We start from the raw sequence: 24,877 nt of genomic DNA, 5'->3' as shown, positions 1-24,877 counted from the left end.
GAGAGCTTTACCAACTACGTCGGTCCTGACGTAGACACAACTCGTATGTTATTTCAATTTAATCAGCTAATGTGATGTATGTTTATTGTCAGACATATTTGCTGTCAGATTCGTAAAGTTTGGGGTAGGGGTAATCTTTGAAATGTGGAATATTTGAATATTCATATTAAGGTGTCTGAACGTGGGACCCGAAAATTGTTTGATAAATGTGTTAGTAAATAACTAAATCGTGATAAGTAATCGCTATAAAATTGATTTCAAGACTCGGCCTGCACGACGTACGTTTTACAGAAAAAAATATGTCAATGTCAAAATGGCCGTCGAAGTTTTGACAACGTTAGCCGTTTAGAAATGGCAAGTCTATTATATACTACGTCTTTATATATTTACATGGTTTGTAAATGTTGTATTTCGTATTTATATTACGCCCCTTATTATTCTACTGACGGGAGAATTAATTATACAGATTTTGAATTTGAAATGTATACTTAATACAAAATATACTCAAAATTATTTAAATTTTTAAATAACATAATAATAATTAATAACCAATAGGCTGATCCCAGCCAGCTACTTTCCAAAGCCCCGAAAAATACTGTTTTACTTAAACTGATATCATATCGTATGTTAGTATAAAAAAAACCTCTAAAATCGATATTCAACAACAAAAGCCTCGAGTATTGTTCCAACGGTACACGCGCACAACGTAAATGAACACCCATTGAAAAATCTCGTTCAAATATTTGCCCGGGAATTTTAGTCGAATATTTAAAAAATGATCCGAAACGAAATTTCCTTTTCGTTATAAAGTCTGTTAAAATCCGCCCTAACCTGTCCCCGGGCTACAAGGAGCACGTGAAATATGCCACACAAAAATGTTCGGCCCAAGTCACAAGCGACGTGCCTGCCAGTATTTTTTTCACATCTTTTTAAAACATTTTCTCGGAGTGTAGATGGAAAAGATTTTCGTAAAAACTTCGTATAGTTTGGTAACTAGTTATGTTTTTGTATATTTAGCTGCTATTCTATTGCTCTCTGAATTATTTTATTGGGATTTAATAATTATAAAGCAAATTAAAACCATACTAATTTTGTCCAAAATTATTCTGTCTGTTTTCTCTTCAAAGAGTGTTAAATTATTTTGATGAAATTTGGTACCGATACACTTTTTACCGGGAAAGAATTGCTTTCATATCGGAGACATTACAGTCTCTGTAAAATAGACATTAATCAGAATCAGTGCTGAAACAAAATCTTTCAACAAAATTTTTAGTAGCTTAATAATAAGAAAATAATCGCTACAATCACTTGCCCCACACCAAGCGTCCCAAATATGGCCGCAAGGAAAATTATTTATTGGCGAAATTTGTTTACCGCGAAATTTCCGTTCGGCGGCAGTGTGATGGCGGCCGATCCGATCGCAGATTTACCTTACGAGCACGATATCGAGTGTATTGGGCGTTTACGACAAGTAACACCTTGGGAACAAGGTGATGGATTTACAAACTTTTACGTTTGTATATTGAAAATTTATTGTATGGACTATAGACAAATGACCTTCCACATTTATTGTATGGACATTGGGCACATTAAAAATACATAACTGGCTTTTTGAGGTTTTTTGGCAGAAGTTTAGCTATTCAACATTTGATTGGTTAATAATTTGACGTTAGCCAACTAAGGGCGGATTCGACCAAACTGGAGTAAAATTTTACTCGAGTATAACTGTTTCCTGATCTAAGAGTAAGCTGGTTTTGCGTTTTTCCAACTTCTAATTACACGGGAGTAAATATTTACACGGTCTATTTTAGGGTGTCAACTGTCACGGTCGGTGTCATTGTGAACTATAATTGACATTTTATTTCATACTCTTTGAGTAACTTGGTAAAATGCAAACGATAATATTCTAGAGTAAATTAAAGGAGTAAAATTATTCTCATGATAGTTATACTCGTGTAACTTCAAGTTTGGTCGAATCGGGCCTAAAAGCGCTAGTGAATTTAATATTTACCCTAAAATAAAAACTCAGAAACCGGGCGTAAAAAAGTTATAAATAAGTATTTTATAAGTTGACGTAAAAATAGTATTATCAGAGTATTATTATGATCCAAACTCCAAGTTACCTATAGTCACAAAATTTATTTTATTATTACTTATTTATTATTTACTTACTTAAAAGATTTACAATGTTCTCTTACGCTTTATTTTGAGAGATTTATCGAATTGTTAATTTGGGACGGCCAAAATGAATGGGCTTAAACCATTAAGAGCTAATAGCGTTAGGCAATTTTTCAGCGGCGTGTGTCACTAATGTGTTTCTGTTGTTCCAGCCAACTGTTGGCGCCCAACCTCAAACAGATCCAGTTCCTCGCGAACGGCGCCGAGAGCGAAGTCAGGACGGTGAGTCGCGTTTTATTTCTCTTTACTTTTTATTAATATTAATATCATTTTTTGGTGTAAGTTTTTTTAGCGGCGTTGTGCACTTTTTGGGCTGGATAAAATGTTTAACTCGCGTTAGGACACGTGAACTGATCGTAAGACGGAGGGAGATAAGACCGCCGGTTCGGCGAAAACTAATACCTTTTTTTCGTTTCGAAAGGGTTTTGCAAGCCTTTGTTTAATTATTTGAGTTTTATTTTAAAAAAAATTATCGCATTTCACTAAATTTTATTTTGTTGTGCCATGTTGGTTACCGGTAAAAGTAACCAACATGGCACAACAAAATAAAACAATTATAATAAAATAAATCTAATCATGTTGTGTGCTAGTTATTTTTTTTAATTTGCTCTTAAATATTAGCTTGCTTCTTGCAAAAGTGCAAAAGAAAATATCCTCTGTAAAGTAGTTTGTATTGTATAAATGACGTTTTGATAACCAACCGGTGCACAAGATTGCAGTTAAAAGATGGTTAAAAGCAAGAAACCAGACGTATTCCGTTTCGTTGTTATGCCTTTAACTACCTGCTTTACTAATAGTTTTGTTTTCAAATTTTATTAAATGCAAAAAGTAATTACTAGCACATTTTATGCAAGTTTAAATTTTCGGCGATCCAGTTACACGCTTTTACTTCGTATTTATCACAATATTTCATAACGAAAACATTTTTCCGCTGTCATCTCAAAGTTGGTACGAATAATAGTGACAAAAAAACTGTGACTTGGTGCAATTTAATTTAAATTATGTCGCAAGTACTGCGCGGAGTTTCATTTGGAAACTTTTAATCGTCGCAAAGAGCGGCGGGCGAGGGCGGAGGTGAGGCGGGGATCGGCGGGGCGGGGGATTAAGGGCGAGGCCATTCGCTCGCGCAAATGCGCTTTCAAAACGGACTGTATGCCACAAAGATACGTTACGGCGACGCATGGCAGCACAATACAAGACGGTGACATCGCAACGCGTCATTCACTCTCCCACTTTTGCTCCTGTACGTATTTCGTCAAACACCACATCCAGTACAATTTTTCATACGTTTGTCACATCAATATAACGTAAGTATGTATGATGTTATAAGGTTGAAACACTTATGGATTTTTGTCGTGGAGCACTTTTATTAAAATCCTTCACCCTGACCACGGCCGCTGTGAAGCAGCAGAAACGTCAGGATTAGTAAAAGTGCTCCGCGACAAAAATCCGTAACCAGCAACCTTATAATATCATGAATGATACTCGTGTAAACTTAAGAAATCATTATAAGTATACAGTATGTTAAAACGTCGCAGCAGCACTGCGCCGCTGCGGCGACGCAACTCAACAGAACAATGTGGCCAAAGTGTTGCGAACGAAACGGCCCTCATAAAGTGCAGAGATGACGTCAGAGCGGAAATGGGAGCCAGTAGTTTGTTTACTTTGCTTTCTGGCCCCGAGCTGCCGAATTTCAGCCGCTCCGTCGCCGTTGTAAATCCATTTGTATGTTTGTCTGCGGTTTTAATTTACATGTTGAATCTGGTTATTATATAAGAGAACTAAATATGGAACCTCACGGTGCTGAAGTGTATGTCTTAAAGATATTTATAGTAATTAATAAGATATCTAATTTCCAAAACCTAAGCATTACAGGAGACGCTCGTAGAATGATGAAATAGTAGATAAACCATATCAATATTGAAAGATCAATATGTTAAGAGAGAAAATGTTTACCTAATAATAGTTTTTTTTCTAGCCTATGCTGTTCCACTGCTGGGCAAAGGCCTCCCCCAGGCTGCGATCAGACGTGCGCGTGTTCTGCGCGGGTTGTACTATAGCGTAACGGAAACCACACGCGCGGGCTCTGCGCGGGTTCAGCGCGTGCTGCGCGCGTGTTTTCCCATACGCTATAGTAGAACACGCGCAGAACACGCGCACATCTGATCGCGACCTCAAGGTCTTCCATTGTGCTCGCTCTTGCGTCACCGCTTTTCGAATAACTTACTAAAGAATAAATATTACATACTGCTGAAGTAGTCAGTATACTTTTTAAAATAAATATTAAAATAAACACAAACATGAATCGTTAATAGTTAAAAACGCAGAGTTATTTTAGACATCCATTTTATTCTCGTATTGGTTATTTTCATATAGGCATGTATGTAATTGAATACTTCTGAATTCATCCAATTCACATTTCATACCCAATACAAAAATTTACCTTCGTGAATTTATCAAAATAAAATGTATTTTATGTAAAACAAAGTACATTTTTATTTGCGCGAACTTTTAATTAAATCTAATTATTTTGTTCCATCGCGATGAATTCAATTGCATTTAAAATAAAACCGGCCAAGTGCGAGTTGGACTCACCCATGAAGGGTTCCGCAGCAACAATAAGGTTTATTTTGAGGAAATTAAGAGGGTTTTGATTTATTTTCATATTTCAGTTGATTTAATGAAAGTTAAATTAAGGTTTACTCTTTATGACGTATAAAAAGAACTACTGGCTAGATCACGTTCGAATCAATTTTCGTTGGTAGTTTTTGTAATAATGTACATCATATATTTTTTTTAGACTTATCAATTATCATGCCCCTACTTTAGAAGTTAGAAGGGCGGGGGACACACATTTTGCCACTTTGGAAGAGTCTCGCAAACTATTCAGGTTAGAAAAAAATGATGTTAGAAACCTCAATATTATGATTCTTGAAGACCTATCCATAGATACCCCACACGCATAGGTTAGATGATTTTTTTTTGTTTCAGTTGTACCTATCGATCGGGACCCCTCAAATTTTTAATAATTTTTCCATTTTTGTATCAAAATCTTAAAGCGGTTCACAGACTACATCTACTTACTAAGTTTCAATAGTATAGCTCTGGTAGTTTCAGAGAAAAGTGGCTGTGACATACAGACGGACAGATAGACAGACAGACATGACGAATCTATAAGGGTTCCGTTTTTTGCCATTTGGCTACGAAACCCTAAAAAGAGATTACAAGTTATAACTGAAGACGATATTATACTCATAATTATTTTTGTTCAACTCAAGCACATAGTTTCGGCATCGCAGAAAAGAAAGTATACATACTAATATGTGCTGATTTAGTTATTTATTACACAAACAGTATATTTATAGTATTTACAATATAATATATATGTCATTTCACTACGGACGTTCTAGCTACTACCACAGAAATAAATCAAGATAGAACGGCGACGCGCGTGCGTTGCTAAGGAATCGATCGTGTCAATTTTTGCTTTGCATTTAGAACAAATAACTTACCCGTGGAAAGAAATACCTCCTTTTGACCGATTCACTTTCGTACTTCTGTTTTTACAATTAGACACTGCACAATGAGGCATTTTTGCACAATCAAGTCGAAACGTGCGCGCTGACTAAATGAACATTCAACAAACCGGGAGTTGACAGTATGTTTAAAATTTTAAAATAATTATTAAATTTTATAGATTTATTGATAAAAACTCTAAAAAAATACCAACAATGAAAAAATAATTATTGATTTATTTTATTTTACATTGAAAAAAAAATGGATTTATTAACAGTAAGTCACGTGATTGGAAACGCTAATCTGAAGCAGTGACGTCATTGTTCAGTGTCAAACAAAATTGACAGTTGTTAGGTTAAACAGTTTACTCACTTTTGCTCTGTCTACGATTGTTTTGTTTCATGAATAATGACGTCACACATCACGTGACCATAATGCCGCGTTTTTGTGACATATTTTGAATTCAGTATTTAAAATAATTTTTAACTCATTCTAGGGCATAATAATGAATAAAATATTAATTTACAGGTATTATTGATAAACAACTGAAGCGCTTAAAACTATTTTTAAAAAGTTGTCAACTCCCGGAATCTTGCTCACTTGTGCAAGATTGAAACACGCGTACTCCACCCGCTTAGCCGTTCTATCTTGATTTATTTCTGTGGCTACTACTTTCCGGCGGCTGCAAAACTGTAGGAACAAGAAAAGTGCTTCGCGACATTAACATCTTTAAGGTCTCATTAATAATCGAAGAATGTAAGAAAGTTCTGCATTTCTATATCTATATATTATCTTTTCCAACGTATGAGATAAACACTTTCGTATCTTGAAGTAAAAAAAGAATGTGCCGTTGTTTTAAAATTCTAATACTTATTATGATAAAAAATTTCACTTAGAAGGTTTCTGCTTACTCTATACAATTTGTAATGGGAGCTTTTATACCCACGATTGAGCTTATAAATAAAATATCAGCACCGGAACTATCCTGGGATGAAGGGATTTGTCAGGGGTACATGATACCCCCGATGTTCAAGACATGGCTCTCTTTTAATGTCCTTTAAAATCTTTGCTATAGGTTATCCTACTTAAATTGTTATTTGATGTAGGTCGCTGTATTTTAAGATATTAAGATATGAATTATAATTGGGAAGTAGCTTGTTCACAAAGTGACATTATGTTATTTTCAAAATTTGTAAGTAGTTTTTAATAAGGGTTTAGGGTTCCGTACCCAAAGGGTAAAAACAGGACCCAGCTATTACTGAGACTTCGATGTTTGTCCGTCTGTCTGTCTCCAGGCTGTATCTCAAGAACCGCTATAGATAGAATTCTGAAACACCGATTGTGTATTCCTGTTGCCGCTATAACAACAAAATAAAATAAAATAAAATTATTAATTAAGGGGATCACCCATACAACAAACGTGATTTTTTGGCCTTTTGTGCTCGTAGCCAATAACGGTGACAGGTTTAGGCACTTGAAATATTTAATTATATTCGTTCTTTAATAATTCATTATAAAAATGAAGTAAAAAACATATTTTTAGTTTTTTGTATGTTCCCATACTTACAAAAAACAATTTTTGCCTGCTTTCGCTATTTAACGGTACGGAACCTTTCGTGCGCGAGTCCGACTCGCACTTAGTCGATTTTTATTAATTTTATTATCTATTTTAATGAACGTAATTCATAACAGGTAATGAAATTAAAATAATGAAGTTCAACTTTTTAAGTCAATATTCAATGTCTATCAAATTAAGAACTTTAGTCAGTGTCGACCCCGTCATAATTAGTGTCTAGATTAAAATCGATTTTTAATCAATTGATTGTAATTAGTTTGAACCTCTTCGTTCAAAGTTATGGTTAAAAGTTAAGATCAAATTTCATTAAATGTCAATACGACGAACTTCAATTTGGGATAAAAAATGTCCTTTCGCGTCATGCGTAAAGAGATACAGACAGACAGATTTCAGAAAACACAGACTCTAACATACTTCTTATAAATTTTTTTTTAAATCTTTGAGTGTAATATTTGTTCCTTTTCCTCTACCTACATATTCCCCTTAACTGAGTAACCGAAGTTCAGAGAAGCCGCATCGCTTTAGCCTGTTCCGGCTGACAAGTCAAAGCCCACCTTTGATCGCTTCTTAGTAACCGTAGAATACATGTTTCTAAGTATATCACCGTATACAGTGTGTAACAAAACTAAGTGATAATACTTTAGGGTGTGTACGTATTCCTTGTAGAGAGTTCACTGTGAACACACAGCACTGATAGACCAATTTTTTTTTTTACTTTTGTATGGGCAAGGGCCCGAGCCTCACGAGTTTCCCCATAGGCCATACAAAAGTATTATCACTTAGTTTTGTTACACCCTGTAGACAGTTGTCTTTCAAAAGTCTACACTCTACATACCCGAATAAATTACTTCCTAGAGGTTTATGAGGCTTTATTTTGAAAAAAGAAAGTAAAGTTTTAAAAGTACCTAAAGCAAATCTTAAGCCGCACTGGATAAAAAAATTCTCCGCCGTCAAATGCAACGAACGGCCTACAAATCAATATTGTAATACACAAGATAGGAGAAATAAATTGCTCGATCCTCGGCGGGGAAGCGCGGGGCATGACGCGAGGGGGGCTTCAAATTGGATTGGAGGAAGTTAGATTAGATTGAATTTCTTGCCACCTTGTTTAATTTAGTAAGGGCGAGACACCAATCGTGTAGGCAAAGAAATCATCGAACGTTTTAAAATTCGCAAGTGTCGTTTTCGGTTCAGGCATGGGCTCGGGCGGCTGGGCGGCTTGGGCGGCTGTCTTTAGGATAATTGGGGATTATGGCGGCTCGGGGCGGAATTTATTGGTTATGAGTTATTTTTAGATTCAATATCAGCATCGACTGATACAACGTATACCTTCCATTTTTATGACACTTCTCGCAGCTAGATGTTTCCCGAAATTTTGTAAATTATGTAGAAAATTTTGAAACAAAAACTATTGTTATTTATTTTTGCCCGAAAAATTAAAGATTTCTATTGAGTCTCGTTGTACCAAATTCTATTAAAAACAGTTTATCTATACAACCTAGTTATTGTTAAAATATACTTATCTAATCGAAGCAGCTTTACTAGATACTCGAATCGTACCCATGACACTTCTAACCACTGTCGACGAATACAAGAGGTATGTTAGAGTGACTTGATGGAGTGCGGAATTATTAGGTTCAGTAGCCCTCCGGCCCCGCCGAGGTCCTCTGAAGCCCTCTTAGGAAATTCGTGCGGAAATCGACCGCACTTCATCTGCACCGATGCGGATTTATTCCTTCCGATCGGGAGGCCCGGCAGAAATCGTGTTTTTCGCTTTGCCAAACATATTCGCGTTTTGTGACGTGAAATAGATATTATGTTTTCCGATAGTGTTAAGGTTTTTTCATATCGATACGAGACGAGATGCTCGACTTAAAGAAACCGCAACCATCCGCAGTAAGGGTGGGTTGCACCAATTTACTTTAACTATAACTTTAACCATAATAAAATTTCAAACGAACTAGCCTAGCAAAAGTCAATAATGGACGCCATATTTGATAATAACTTTAATCTTAACTATAACTACGCCTCTGGTGCAACCCACCTTAAGATGATCGATATAATTATAAAATCTATCGTTAACTTTATTGAAATTACAGTACGATGGATAATAATATGGAATAATTATAGTGTATTATACTAAATGACAAAAGTACATTTTCCGAGATAAGAAATATCCTATAATATGTCCTTTCCCGGGACTCCAAGTATCTTCGTACCTTAGCAAAAACGTTTCAGCGGTTTGGTCGTAAATAGGTAACAAACGAACAGACTTTCGCCTTTATGTTATTAGTAGCATATGCATAAAAAATTCCTAGCGTGTAATCGAGATCTCGCGAGATTGGATTCCCAACGTTGTCTTCTTGATTACTATAGTTAGGATGTGTCTCATCTTCATCACTGAAGTACTGATCTCCAGCATGTACCGTTCTCTTATTGTAAACTAGATGACGCCAACAACTCCGTTGCGCCAAGATTCGTTAATCGCGCGGGAACCGTACAATTTTTCCGGGATAAAAGTATCTCCATATCAATTTTCATCAGGTAATAGTATAGACTATGGATGGATACCACAATAATTGCTTCGAAAACCGAAATAGTAGCCGCAGTTTATTCGCCGTGCTGTGCAATGTTTATCGCAGCCGCAGCCGCTGGTTCACTGACCCCGATTCATTAAAGCTACTCTCTGACTTTGGCCCGCAGTTGTATTTACATCGAGGTTACAATGAGTCGTCATGGTAAACAAGTCTTAACTCAGGGATGATATTGTATTTACATTGTTTTACTAATGAAAGTGAAACTATTCTAAACGCCTAAATATGCATTTTACTCCTAACTTTTTTATAACTAAAAATTTATCTATTAGCGCTATATTAGAGCTATAATTAATAAAATTTAAATAATTAAGGGGGGCTCTCATTCAAAAAAATACAATTTTCAGCCTATTTTTGCTCTTCATTTTGTCGCAGATATTTGCGATGCGATGCGAGTCCGCAGTTATGTGTCTTATAACGAAAACATCCAAGCAAGTTACGAAAAACATCTGTGTCACCCGAGAGCATACATCAGCGTAATCGCATCATACATTTGAGCCGGCAAAAGTCCAAATAAACAAGTACAGTTCATCTGTTCCCATAATGGGCTGTCATGTCCCCGGTGTGTCCGCCGTCTGTCCCCAATGTCCCATGTCGAAATATTACAAGGACCAGCGACCCCAGCATGCCCACAGTAGAAATGCGAAAGTATAGAATAACTGTGGAAATAAAATGAAGGTACCGCTCCGATCTTTACCGCGACTGGCCGCGACCGACAAAAATTCAAATAAAATGCCACTTTACGACATGGACTATTTAAGTCATAAATCTTATATATAAAATTCTCGTGTCACAATGTTCGTTCCCGTACTCCTCCGAAACGGCTTGACCGATTCTCATGAAATTTTGTGAGCATATTGAGTAGGTCTGAGAATCGGCCAACATCTATTTTTCATACCCCTAAGTAATAAGGGTTGTTCACCCTTAAATATATTTTTTTAATTTTTGGACGAAATTTTTTGTTTTTATTTTTTTATAATGTGGCATTAAAAAATACATACAACCCTAATTTTTTACTTTTTTATCACCAACCCTATAATTATTAATACTCGACTCGACTGACGGCGACCATTGTTTGTGCGACGGGATAGCCGCGATGGTCGTTGCCATGGTGACATACTTATTTAGTCACTTTAATAAAATAATATGGGCGAAATACTTTATAAAGCAAAACAACGTTTGCCGGGACAGCTAGTATATTATATTACTAGCTGTCCCGGTGAACTTCGTGTCACTTTAAAACCTTCTACGAATATTTTGAGACTAAAATGCCCAATCCGTTCAGCCGTTTTCGAGTATTATTGGAAATCCATTTATATATATATATATATATATATATATATATATATATATATATATATATATATATATATATATATATATATATATATAGATTATCTAATATGTCATAAATAGGATTTTATTTGATTTTTTCGGACTATATAGTCTATGTCATAAAGTGGCATTATATTTGAATTTTTGTCGGTCGTGGCTAGCCGCGGTAAAGTTCGGAATGGTACGAGTACCTTCAGTTTTTCTATACTTTCGCATTTCTATTGTGGCCATGCTAGAGTCACTGTGGGTTATACCGCATTATCCCAAGATGATGATTGTTATTGTTATTATAATATTCGTAAATGTTATAACACGTAACCCTCATTTTGCAACAGTATCCTGTATCGTTTACCTGGACCCAGTTCAGGGGTTTCAGCGTGAAAATTTAATAAACATACAGACTGACTCGGTTTAAATAGTAGGAATAAAGATTAGACGTATTAATAAATGTTGACATACTAGGATTTACTTATAATATATTATGTAATTCAGGCCGGCAACGCACCTACAACTCTTCTAATGTTGTGAGTGTCCATGGGCGATGGTAGTTGCTTTCCATCAGGACCCATTTGCTCGTTTGCTCATTAATTTTATTAAAAAAACACTGTCACACCATGTAGTTTATTTACCTAACGTCTCACATAGTCAGGGAGCCCTAGAACATTATTTTTTATTACTATCAATAATTACTATCAAAATTATAATATAACTACTAGTACTAACCTACCAATGTACAAAAAATCAGCTGGTTAGGGTTCCGTTTTATGGTACCGTAGTTATCCAAGTTAACCAGCTGATTTTTTGTATATTGGTAGGTTAATACTCAGACAGGGTTGCACCAACTAACTTTGACTTTAACCTTAACTATAACCGGAAAAATTGACAGATGTCGTATGAGAATGTGGGGTGTTTGGACGCCATATTTAACTTTAACTATAACCACGCCTCTGGTGCAACCCAACCTTAATAGTTATAATATAATTTAAGAGTAACATTGTCCTACAAATAGAACAATCCATATTTTAGGACCATCATGTCAAAGTATGAAATCCTTTCTATCTATGTTAGCTACCACTTTCAAGATGTTTCGCAGATAAAAATTTTGTTTGTCTTATCAAAATGAAGCTACTCACAAAAATTAGCTTGATACTAATCAAAAGTTTGCTCTAGGGCTCCCTGACTAACAGCTCTGTGATCCTCTACAATTATGGCCTTTATAAAATAAATATTAAAAAAAAATGTTTCTATCTTTTTCCTTATGCTTTCGTATCCTGTAAGCTTCAAACGTTTCAAAACACCCAATCTAATGATTGTTGACACAAGTTGTTTGCCGTCGAATCAAATTAAAAACTTTCCTGCCTCGACGTTGCGTAAAAATTCCAGGTTTTTTTTAATTACGCACCTGTCACTGGGCAATGGTTGCCATGGCAACGTACTTTTCCCCGATGACTCCATATTGTTTCCACGAGAAAACGATCGCCAACAAAACGCTGAAGACACGTCGCGTCGGTACGAATATTCATGACGCCATTTTTATTTAAAAAAAAATTGTTTTGTAGATACACGTGCTTGAAAACAAGTTAAAATTATATAATTCACACTTAATGTTTGCAACTTTTGATATAAAAGGTGAAATATTTTATCTTTCATTTGAAAATGTTTACAAATAATTCAAAATAACTTGATGAGTAATGAAAATGCTATTTTGTAAATTATTTTCCCAAAAAATATATTTTTCGTGCTATTGCGCGGTATCTACGAATAATAAATACGCTAAAATATTTATAACCCGCGCGTCAGTTTAATTTATCGCCTATCAACAATTTAAAAATAAATTATTCCTTCTTACAGCATTTTTGGCGTACATTTATAATGGTTTTAACAATCTCAGAATAATTAGTTCAATACCTCATCCAAGCTAATTTAGTTCGCAGTTGGGTTTTAGTGACAGTATATTATATCTCGTTCCGCCAAATTATATCATTAAAAGCATTCTAATGAAAAACTCTAAAGTAAATCAGCGCGTGCTAAATATATGCCAGTCACATTCGGTCCCATGGGGCCTGTTTAACCCATCAATCCCCAAGCGGCAGCCGGCTGCCGCATAACAATTCAAAATCTGTTGTGTCTGCTATACCCTCGATGGAGGTGCTACAGGTACAACTTGGAAGCCGGCTACATGAAGTTGCAGCAGAAGACGTGTCGTCGCGACGCTACTGGTTTCTATGTATTCCTATGAATAAGTGTCCCTAGCTTCCTGTCGCTAGCTGCGGAGGGTATTTCATATAAATACATACAAACCAGTAGTGTCGTTGCGATACGTCGTCTGCGGTTACTTCATGTCGCCCGCTGCCAACCAGCACCTTAATTCTTACACAAGCGAATATTTTCTTTATGTTATTCGTACAGATACATTTTAACAGCATAACAACCACTCAAGTGGCAAGCCCGCGGAAACACAAACAAACTCGCATCTCCACGTTACATGAGCCAAGATAATTATGATATTCCCCTTGATGATAATTAAAATTATCAAACCGAAAGTTAGGTCCTAAAACAAGCGTAAAATGAGAATCAACGCACTCGAGGCGTAATTTTCTTACAAATATTAGCTTAGGAAACTCGGGGTATTAATAATTCATCGCTGAAGTTACAGGTAAAAAGTGTTAAGTAAACTGACTGTGTAATGTTCATATTCCGGAGTACGCCATCTTGCCCTTTTTATCTAGCTTGGAGTTTAATGTTTACTCATAAAGTTAATATACCTAGCGGAATAGAGAAACAAAGGCCTGAGCAAGAGAGATGTCACTATCAGTAACACTGCGTGGTAAAAAGAGACGTGTTATACATGACAGCAGCACTCTTTTTTTGACGTCCAGTCGGCACTTGCCGCACGTTGACAATTTAATCTCATAGAAATCAAGTTCCATCATGCTTGTGTAAGCGTATACGTTCACATATTTTTAAACACAGATGAAACCAATTTCGGTTTCGTTTGACAGCTCGAGATTGTTGCTCTATTCCGCTAGGTATACGTGGGAGAGCCATGCTTCTGCACGAATGGGCCGGCTCGACTGGAGAAATACCACGTTCTCACAGAAAACCGGCGTGAAACAGCGCTTACGCTGTGTTTCGCCGAGTGAGTGAGTTTACCGGAGGCCCAATCCCCTACCCTACCCTTCCCTTCCCATCCCTACCCTCTCCTATTACCCTATTCCCTCTTTAAAGGCCGGCAACGCACCAGCAGCTCTTCTGATGCTGCGAGTGTCCATGGGCGACGGAAGTTGCTTTCCATCAGGTGACCCGTTTGCTCGTTTGCCCCCTTATTTCATAAAAAAAAAAGGTATATTAGGTAACTTTATGTGTTTATATCTCAAGGATTTTTTTTACAATTGGCTGAGTTTGGTATCATTATGAGCTTGAGCTAAATTGTCGCGGTGGTAGTGGTACTACTGTACTTGCTTATAGCGTGGTTCTTAAATCGAAAGACACGATTTTTATTCCATGTTTATATAGGAGTTAGGACAATGCAGGATGTGCACCTGATCGACAAAATAGATCCATGCGTAGGATAGGCATCTAAAAGTCCGATCCGAGTCCGAGAGTCCTTGCGTCTGATCTCCCCTCAGTCGTGTCAGTCATATTGCGTCTATCTCAGTTACGAGAATAAAGAAAGAGTGCGAACTCTTTAGAGAAGAAAGAATTCATGATTATACCCAAACACGTAGGCGACTACGTGTTTGGGTATAATCATGAATTCTTCTTTTTTCCTATCTTTGAGGAGTAATAAACTCGAGAAAGATGTAGGACTTCTTCACAAGCAACTATTCCTCTTTGAATATTTAAATATATTATCAAAATCAATTACCTAATCATTCAGTACTTTTACGATTTGAATCAATGTAATTGATAGCAAATTCGAACATTGTCAATTTTTCATTCGACGAAACACGTAATGTGAATGAAATATATTGGAGAAATGTATCGGTTTTGTGTACCGTCTGAATGGGATTCCGCTTTCTCGTCGGCCCACCGCAAAAACTCCCTCTAATTGCGATTGGGGCTTTTACCGCGGGCCATGAGATGGGCGACAAACCCTATTTATTTTTTTAACAAAATATATTTAAAAAATGTGATACTACAATCTAGAGGAACCTATTATGCTACAATTTACAATTCTAAAAACGAAAGTGAGTTTCAGTCATTTATTGATAGTTGTTAATTATTTTCCAAGAGAAAATTAAAAGCATTCAGTTATTACTGCTTTTACTAATACAAAAATATGAGATAAAATTTTGTAAGGAAATTAAATTATGAGCTAGTACGGTTTAAAGTTTAAATATCTAGACGAAATTACTAGATTATTTATATTATAATCTTGTAATTTCGTCCCACTCAGACATATATTTTAATGATTATTTAAATTTAATGTAATCGTCAAATCACTCTAAGTTCGGTCATTAGAGATCATTCTATATACATCATATCAAGTTTCGTGGCCCTCGTGAATTAAAAACCGCCGATGCTCGCGGATGACAAATTGTAAGGAGGAAGAAGAAAAGTTCCAGAAATATTCATCATTGAATTGGGCTTATGATTAGCTGTACTGTGTCACCATTCACCGTAAACCTATAAAAATAATCATATTATTATATTGCTGAATAGTACTTACTATATTTTACAATATTAATATTGACTGTAGGTACCCACTTTTTAGTAATGTTCTGACGTAGGATAAACAATATTCTAATATTAATATTATAACCAATTAACATATCTATATATAATTATAAATAGATAATTATATATATATATATATATATATATATATATATATATATATATATATATATATATATATATATATATAAATGGATTTTCAAATGTGTTAGTCGCGCTAAAACTCGAAAACGGCTGGACGGATTGTGCTGATTTTAGTCTTAAAATATTCGTAGAAGTCCAGGGAAGGTTTTAAAGTGACACGAAGTTCACCGGGACAGCTAGTTATTAATATTATTATCATTTTGTAGCTAAATATTACTTTTTTTTATTTTAGCTCTATCAGTTTGGACTGTGTCTACAAGACAGAGCAGCTGTCCATAGGATCTTCATTGTTCGGTTCTAATTTCGCGATGACAAAGTCATGAGAGTGAAGGGTAACAATTTAGACCATGCCATAAGGCATTTTATGGCATTATCTACCAGTCAACTTTTGGGAGATAGAAGAACAAAGTTGTATAGGTGCCAGTCGAGTTGAAAGAGGAAAAGTAACTTGCCAAAAGAAAATTAAATGGGCTGCAATCAATCTAACCAAGAATAGCGCACTGCTGATTTTTTTTTGATTTCCACTATAAACGTTTTTCTAGTATAACTTTTTTTCTTCTTCTTGTAGCTCCCGAAAAATTGATTTTTTTTTTTAAATTTTTACATTTTTTTTTGTTGTTTTTTTTAGGAGATTGAGCAGTGCTACTACCACGGCACGGTGAAGGACTACCCGGGCGCGTCGGCCGCCTTCCACACGTGCAACGGCGTGTCCGGCGTCATCCACATCGGCAACGAGACCTTCGTCATCCATCCATTCTACGGCGGCGATCTATCGGTCAGACTTTCTTACTTATTTCAGTAGAAGTACTTATTTCAGTAGTGACGTGGGCGAGTCATGCTTTGGCACGAATGGGCCGGCTCAACTAGAGAAGGGCTCACAGAAACAGCGCTTGCGCTGTGTTTCGCCGAGTGAGTGAGTTTACCGGAGGCCCAATCCCCTACCCTTTTCCCTTCCCTACCCTCCCATGTTTCCTTCTCTTCCCTCCCCTATTCCCTTCCCTATTCTCCCCTATTACCCTATTCCCTGTAAAAAGCCGGCAACGCTAAACTTTTCTCTACAAAAAGTAGAGAAAAGAAAATTCTATGGATAGAAAAAATTTCGAAAAACGATTTTACAGTACGCAGTCGAAATAATGTGCAGTAACTTTTTTAAGCTCATGATTAAGTTGCATTTCCGATTTGTGTGAGATTCGTTTACAAGCTCGAGGCGATATAGGCCTATCCGTTTTCGAGTTGATATTGTGTGCTGTAATCATAAAACAAAATATTAAATACAGTAGACCCCCGCTTATCCGGCCCCTATCTAATCCGGCGCCCCTTGTAATCCGACATGCGTATTACCGGTTAATTTAGGTATATAAACATTAACTAGCCCAATCTTTATTAAGGTACTTTTTTTGTTACAATGCCTGCAACATACGGTTACAGCTTGCTGATAGGAACCTAGCTTTAGGAAAATGATTTGTAGTTCAGATAAACCCTTAACATTATGATTTTAAGGTATTGTAATGTGTAAAAATGTATGGAGTACTCTATAATCCGACAAATCCGCTAATCCGACACGGCCGTGCAAAACGTTTATCAAATTAACGCAGGTCTAAGGCCGTAGCCAAAGTCCCTTTCGTTAAAAACGATGACGAAATTCGTTATCAAAATGTATGGGATTTGAAATGTCAAATCCCATACATTATCCCATATATTATTATCAACCAAGACTAATGAGTCTTCGCAAGCGAAATGTCATTTAGCGATGACTTATGTCAAACCGCATACATTTTGATAACGAATTTCGTCATTGGTTTTAACGAAAGATACTTTGTCTATTGCCTCTGTAATATTATCTATCCGGCCATCTCGCAACGCACGGCGCACCGCTTTATGACAGTGCTACGACTGACTACGGGCTTACGCTGTTTTTTTTTTTCATCACAAAGCTCTTCATAGTGATACTATGAAAGTAATATAACAGTAATTTGGTTTATTCAGTTTTTCACATAATATTATTGTATGAACTACGTAATTGACATTACAAAGAGGTGTTAAATAATGGGATTATAATGTGCTTAAACAAAAATTTACATTAACCTCTAGTCTGAAATGCGAAACCTTTGATGAAAGTTAATTAAGCACTTTACACTCAATTAAGTTTTATTTGAAAACTTTTGACCCGGGGCTTTTGGACAATCATTGCTACTTTTTCCATTTCACGGAATCACTCTATCACCTTTTGACTTCATAATGAGATTATCTGGTTCTCGATTTTATGATCTTTTTAACTGAAAAAAACTGGGTATTAGAAACCGCAGATTTTTAGCATTGACATATAAATAAGTAAACGTAAACAAAAGTCGTAATTAAATTATTAAAATCTAAATATATATAACTTAAAGGTGACTGACTGACTGACATAGTGATCTATCAACGCACAGCCAAACCACTGGACGGATCGGGCTGAAATTTAGCATCCAGGTAGATGTTATATAACGTAGTCATCCGCTAAGAACGGATTTTGACCAATTCTAACCCCAAGGGGTTAAAATAGGGGATGAAAGATTGTATGAAACTACCAAATTTAAGCCGAGCCTGAACTGAATTAATAATAATACTTCTTAACGCGAGCGAAGCCGCGGGCAAAAGCTCGTATTCTATAAGTCAATTATTGTATGCGTAAGTCGCGACCTTATTGCATAGATATTAGATTATTTTTTAATACTTACATAACCATCTTAGTTCTTAATAATAATATTATTATCTACCAAGACAGCATTAACACATTAATAATAATTATTATGTAATAATTAGATTTTAATTGAGCGCCGAGAAGCCGTGATTGAGATCAATAATATTAATCATGATCAGCCATTAATTATTAATTACGTTTCGATATTTGCGTATTTAATTAGGTGGAGTTCGTGTTACTAATTAAGTGAAATATAATTATTTAGTATGTGGGGCTTCACGCGACGGAGGTCGCGTTGTGATATTATTTAATTTATTGATGATATAATATTTGATTGATCAAAGTTTCATTTGGTACATTTCTTGGGCCTATATCTATACGAATGCAAAAAACAAAGGTTGGCACATGTAGCAACGACGATCTGGAAATATTTGATTAAAAGTTATTCCGTTACTACATAATTGCAGGGCAAGTTATATCATTATTATTAAATTGTACTTCTATGTAACTGATGTGTATGTTATAACTGTATATTATATTCGTGGTGTACAATAAAGATTATTATTATTATTATTATTATTTCTTTTTTCTTTTTTTTTATGAGACAAGGGGGCAAACGAGCAAACGGGTCACCTGATGGAAAGCAACTTCCGTCGCCCATGGACACTTGCAGCATCAGAAGGGTAATAGGGGAGGGTAGGGATGGGAAGGGAAGGGAATAGGGGAGGGTAGGGAAGGGAATAGTGTAGGGGATTGGGCCTCCGGTAAACTCACTCACTCGGCGAAACACAGCGCAAGCGCTGTTTCACGCCGGTTTTCTGTGAGAACGTGGTATTTCTCCGGTCGAGCCGGCCCATTCATGCCGAAGCATGGCTCTCCCACGTGTAAAATATATTATTATTATTATTCTATACTAATGTTATACCTTGCCCTGTAAGGAATGTGTGACGTGATTTGAAATTAGAAACATCGCGATCCGTTTAACAGTCTTTTGGGGGACAGTTATACCCAGGCCCTTCCGTTAGTGTATTTCAAGTATTATTTTAAATGAGAACGAATTATAAACCAGTATCATTTTGAGAAGAAGCAGTTCTGCATCTACGCTACTATGTTTACGCACCAAAACTTCATTGTCTTTATACGTGGGAGAGCCATGCTTCGGCACGAATGGGCCGGCTCGACCGGAGAAATACCACGTTCTCACAGAAAACCGGCGTGAAACAGCGCTTGCGGTGTGTTTCGCCGAGTGAGTGAGTTTACCGGAGGCCCAATTCCCTTCCCTACACTCCACTATTCCCTTCCTTTCCAATCCCTACCCTCCCCTATTACCCTATTCCCTCTTAAAAGGCCGGCAACGCACCTGCAGCTCTTCTGATGCTGCGAGTGTCCATGGGCGACGGAAGTTGCTTTCCATCAGGTGACCCGTTTGCTCGTTTGCCCTCTTCTTTCATAAAAAAAAAATTGTCGCCTGGTCGCAAAGAAATTCATTCAAAGATTTATGACTTACGTTAGGGCCGGGATACATTAACACGATACGACGTGGTGTCGTACCGTGATGCGGCGTCGTTCACGATGCGACGTCGCGTCGTGGGAATCTTCGACGAGCATCGTAATACGTCGTCGATACAATGCAGAGTGAATTGTCGCAATTAATTTTTTTGAATTTTGAATAAAACGCATCGTGAGTTTCTACGACGCGACGTCGTGCCGTGTCGTGGCACTTTACGATGTCGCGACGTAGTTTTTTTACGATGTTCGTCGAAGATTCCCACGACGCGACGTCTAATCGTGAAACGACGCCGCGTCGCATCGTGAAACGACGCCGCATTGTGGTACGACACGACATCGTATCGTGTTATTGTGTCCCGGTGTAATATACCAAAACCCAACCACCATAGGAGCGCCGTCTACTTATGAATCAGTTGATCTCAAGCCGGGTCCAGACGAGTGTAACGTGTAATGTAAGATTAAGTGTAATTTAGCGTCAACAGTGTGGACGGCCCACGAACTTAAAGCGAATTGTCCAAACGAGCCTTTGTGCTCGCGCGAAAACCGACAGCCGATGGTTATCCAACGGCTGTCCGTTTTCGCGAGCGTTACATGTGATGCTCGTAGTGCCGTCCACACGTAGAATTCGTGTTACATTACACGGTGATTTACAATACACGTTACACTCGTCTCTACCTGGCTTTACGGTACAACGAGTTTGTTTAAAATGTTTACGACACTCCGGACTAAGTAAACCGGCCAGCACTCGAAACAGTCGGATTCCGTACAATAGGTATTGATAAATGTCGGGCGGGGCATGTCGCCCTTTGTGGGCCCTGGGCACCTCGATAAGGGCCATTGTGGCCCTGCGACAATATTAACTCGAACAATCGTCCCTTTTATGTCCCCTTAATTAATAGTTTTATCTTAAATTTCGAGGAAATTAGACCGGAATCGCTAGTGACTTCTGATCTATAGCATGATGTTTGGTGTGAAATAAAAATATTTTTTCAAACTTACCCATTCTAGATTTATCATTGTATATGAAACCCCACACACAAAAATAGACCAGTATTTTTAGCTCTATAATACTTAAACAAGCACTTGTTTCAAGCAAAATATTCTTTGCACCCTTTGTATTACTGAAAATTTAAAGAAAACACGTATATTTTTAATGCACGGTCCTATAAACAGTGAGTAAAATTGTAATTTAAATTTAGAACGAGTCCAAATCAGGTAGGTCACGGACGTCTCGTGACGTCACAGTTGCGGCGGACAGGACCCTACTCCTGCGTACCCGTCCGACGCGCGACGCAGCCGGCCGAGACGGAACCCTGCCCACTTTTAGAGCAGGCATTGTGTAGAATTTAGTATGTAAAATATGAGGACCTTAACTAGAGTTGAGTAGACTTGGTTGGGTACACGGTACACCCCGCACACGCTCTATCTATCTATATATTAATACGTGAGCCAAAAACTTTGTATCCCTTTTGACGAAAAATTGGGAAACGTAGGTGAAAGAAATTTTGCACAGTTATAGTTTACATAGTGAAGGAGTGCATCGAGCTAATATTATTTTGAAATTATGCTTTTATCATACATTTTTTTAACAAATAAAACATTACACACACTACAACACACACACTAGGAAAAATGACAGATTTTTGAGTGACAAGCCTATACATACGAATTATACTCTTTTATAAATTATGATTTAAGTCTGTTGACAACAAGGTGACAAATTGAAAATGGATTATAGTTTTTTTTATCGAATCTTTGGTACTGACTGAGACTGGCCGTGTAAGCATTGTCTAATAGTAGTTATTAGACAATGCTTACACGGCCAGTCTGAGATCAGCTAAGTCCCAGAGACAAGAATTGAAAAAAATATGATAAAGTTTACAAAATATAGGTAGTAGTCCTAATGTCGTTGAAACTAAGGTTGAATTTCGACCATTATGCGATCTCATGTTAGAATTAATTCACATTGCCACGTCTCGAGGCATTGCGATGATTTTTTATAATGTTCCATTCAAATTTGGACCAAGCAGCAAGATATTACGTGTTGCGAGTGTGTAAATTCAATAATATGTATCTGTTTATTTTGTAGTAAAGGTACACATGCTCGAAAATAGCATGATAATTATCTTGCTTAAAACAAGCATGCTTTTTGAACTCGATACAGTTGCTTCTATTAAGCATGCTTATTATAAGAGAGAAACTAATCGATACTACTACAAACCTGCCCACACGTGCTCAAACCACGCTTCCCGCCACCCGCGCCGCAGGTAGCATGCTCAAAAATCGCACGCCTGTCGATTTTTGAAGCATGCTTTCGTGTTTGAAATAAGCATGTGTAACTGTACCTTAAATGAAGCTCCGATTACCCACGACACAATCGCGAATCGAATTGATTCCATCCCAATAGCTTTCGATGCTCTCTAGACCTACACGTAAAATTATAATTAACGGTAAGAGAAGTACGCACGTGGTGTCGATTTCGATGCAGTTTGTGAATACTACTCATTCTCATACGTAGAAGAGCCATGCTTCGGCACGAATGGGCCGGCTCGACTGGAGAAATACCACATTCTCACAGAAAACCGGCGTGAAACAGCGCTTGCGCTGTGTTTCGCCGAGTGAGTGAGTTTACCGGAGGCCCAATTCCCTTCATAGGGAAGGAAATTGGCCTTCCCTTATTCCCTTCCCTTGCCATCCCTACCCTCCCCTTTTACCCTATTCCCTCTTAAAAGACCGGCAACGCACCTGCAGCTCTTCTGATGCTGCGAATGTCCATGGGCGTCGGAAGTTGCTTTCCATCAGGTGACCCGTATGCTCGTTTGCCCCCTTCTTTCATTAAAAAAAAACTCATCTAGATTAAAACTGTATCAAAAACAATATCATACTCGTAAATCATAATCGAAATGTCGGGAATAAGGCTTCGGTACGTAATTCTCCACGTACACACCTTCCGAATCAGGGCTCAGCGATCTTATTATAACGCCAAAATATAAATTTGTTAAATATTTCAACTAATTCTTCATAACTGGGATCATCGGATCGGAATACGTAAAATTCACTTTCAAATTGGCTTCAAGGATAAAATAATATCGAGCTCAGATTATTTTGCCTATCTAGATTTTAATTGCTTAAGTTTCTATTTAAAACCTTGTTTAAGAAATAATTTAAAATGGCTCACCCATTTAAAGAAAGAAATAACGTTTCATATTTCATCGATAATACGCCTAAACTAAACAAAACTGAATTTGAAAATATTCCTAAGTATATTTTTAAATTAAAACTTTTCGAAAAACTTGACGGATTGTTAAGCAAATGTTTGAGGGGCTTCCGGCGAGAAGATATCGGCTGATTGACTTAGATTTCTTAGGATTTAATTAATAAAATTATTGCCCACTCCATTTGTTCGGTATCGCCTTTCATACGACTCCTGAATATTAATCAACTTTAAAGTGATTAATGTTCGTTTTCGGCGCTTTAACAATGTTTCGGCCTATTGAGAACGTACGAAAATATAAATTATTATCATTTTCAAAGACTTTGCAGACAATTGAAAATAATTAGTTCATTATTATTGTCTAACGGGTTTTGTGGGTAGTGCTATATACAAAAACCAAGGTATTATTTATCTTCTTTTATTTAACCTACATTAGAATATAATATTCTTCTAAATTCAAATTAACTTTTTGAAACCAAAGTTAATTTGAACTTGTTTACCAAAAATGTACCATTGAATAAATAGATTAAAGGCAGTTGGCGCACCTGCGTCATTAGGTTGGGTTATATCAATTCTATGTTTGTCGCAATCTTTCGGCTGTTTTTGTCATAGAGCAACCAAATTACATAGGTACGTAAAATCGACCTTTACCGATTCCACAGTGTATACAACTCAAAGTATACTTGGCACATTCAAAGCCATCAAATGTTAGCACCCACCATTAGCGTCACCCTCCTCCCGTTATCTTTTGTTCCTTCCTACTAATATATTTCCCCACAAAAAAATGTTTTGAACCCAAAACAATGGTATAATAAAGTCATAGTATATATTATATATAAAGCACATATAAAGTCATAGTAGAGTTTAAGCGAATAAATTATTTATTTACGATTCATGCATTGGTTCGTGTCACAACTGCGTAGTTTGATTGCAAACGTCACAAAAACATTTCGAAAGTTGCATACTTTATTTAAAAAAAATAAGGTTTGCAAAACTTTAATTTTCAGTTTTAAGATATTCATCATAATTTACTTTTAATTCGATATAATGCAATGTAGATGTAGTGTTTATTGCAATTTAGACTATCAAAATTCAGTTTAAATTCCGCACTATTAAAAAGCCCTAAATCAAAGAAGATCGCTTTAATCTCGAGCCTAATATTAATGTTAATTGTTATCCCGCGTGGGTGGTATAGTCTGGAATTAAATATGAAACACGTTCGGTTTCCATTATTTAGCACTCAGAAGCAGGTTTAGTATTATCTGTGGTATTATTTAGCGCTCAGAATCACATTAGGTCCGCTCTATTACTCTGTAATTCGCTTAGCCATCGGCATATCGGATTTGTTACATTATATGACACTTGACATGAGCAGTTCCAATTATTCATAATAATATAATATGTTGCCGTTATGAATAATAGTTGTAACTCCCTTTACTTTTATAGATAAA

General features: G+C 36.7%; 1 protein-coding gene across 8 annotated transcripts in view; it reads left to right on the top strand.

The window, feature by feature from the left end:
- The window catches only part of LOC121731844 (disintegrin and metalloproteinase domain-containing protein 11), a 303,738-nt gene that overhangs the window by 215,105 nt on the left and 63,756 nt on the right, over positions 1 to 24,877 (top strand). For all 8 annotated transcript variants that reach the window (XM_042121518.1, XM_042121513.1, XM_042121512.1 and 5 more), the window contains 2 exons: positions 2,331 to 2,400; positions 16,652 to 16,798. In XM_042121518.1, the coding sequence (XP_041977452.1) occupies positions 2,331 to 2,400; positions 16,652 to 16,798 (217 nt within the window). The remainder of the gene's footprint in view (positions 1 to 2,330; positions 2,401 to 16,651; positions 16,799 to 24,877) is intronic.

The sequence above is a fragment of the Aricia agestis genome, chromosome 11, assembly GCF_905147365.1.
Source record: "Aricia agestis chromosome 11, ilAriAges1.1, whole genome shotgun sequence".
NCBI lineage: Eukaryota > Metazoa > Arthropoda > Insecta > Lepidoptera > Lycaenidae > Aricia > Aricia agestis.
Note: the sequence above shows the minus strand (reverse complement) of the source record. Positions and strands in the feature narration are given on the sequence as shown.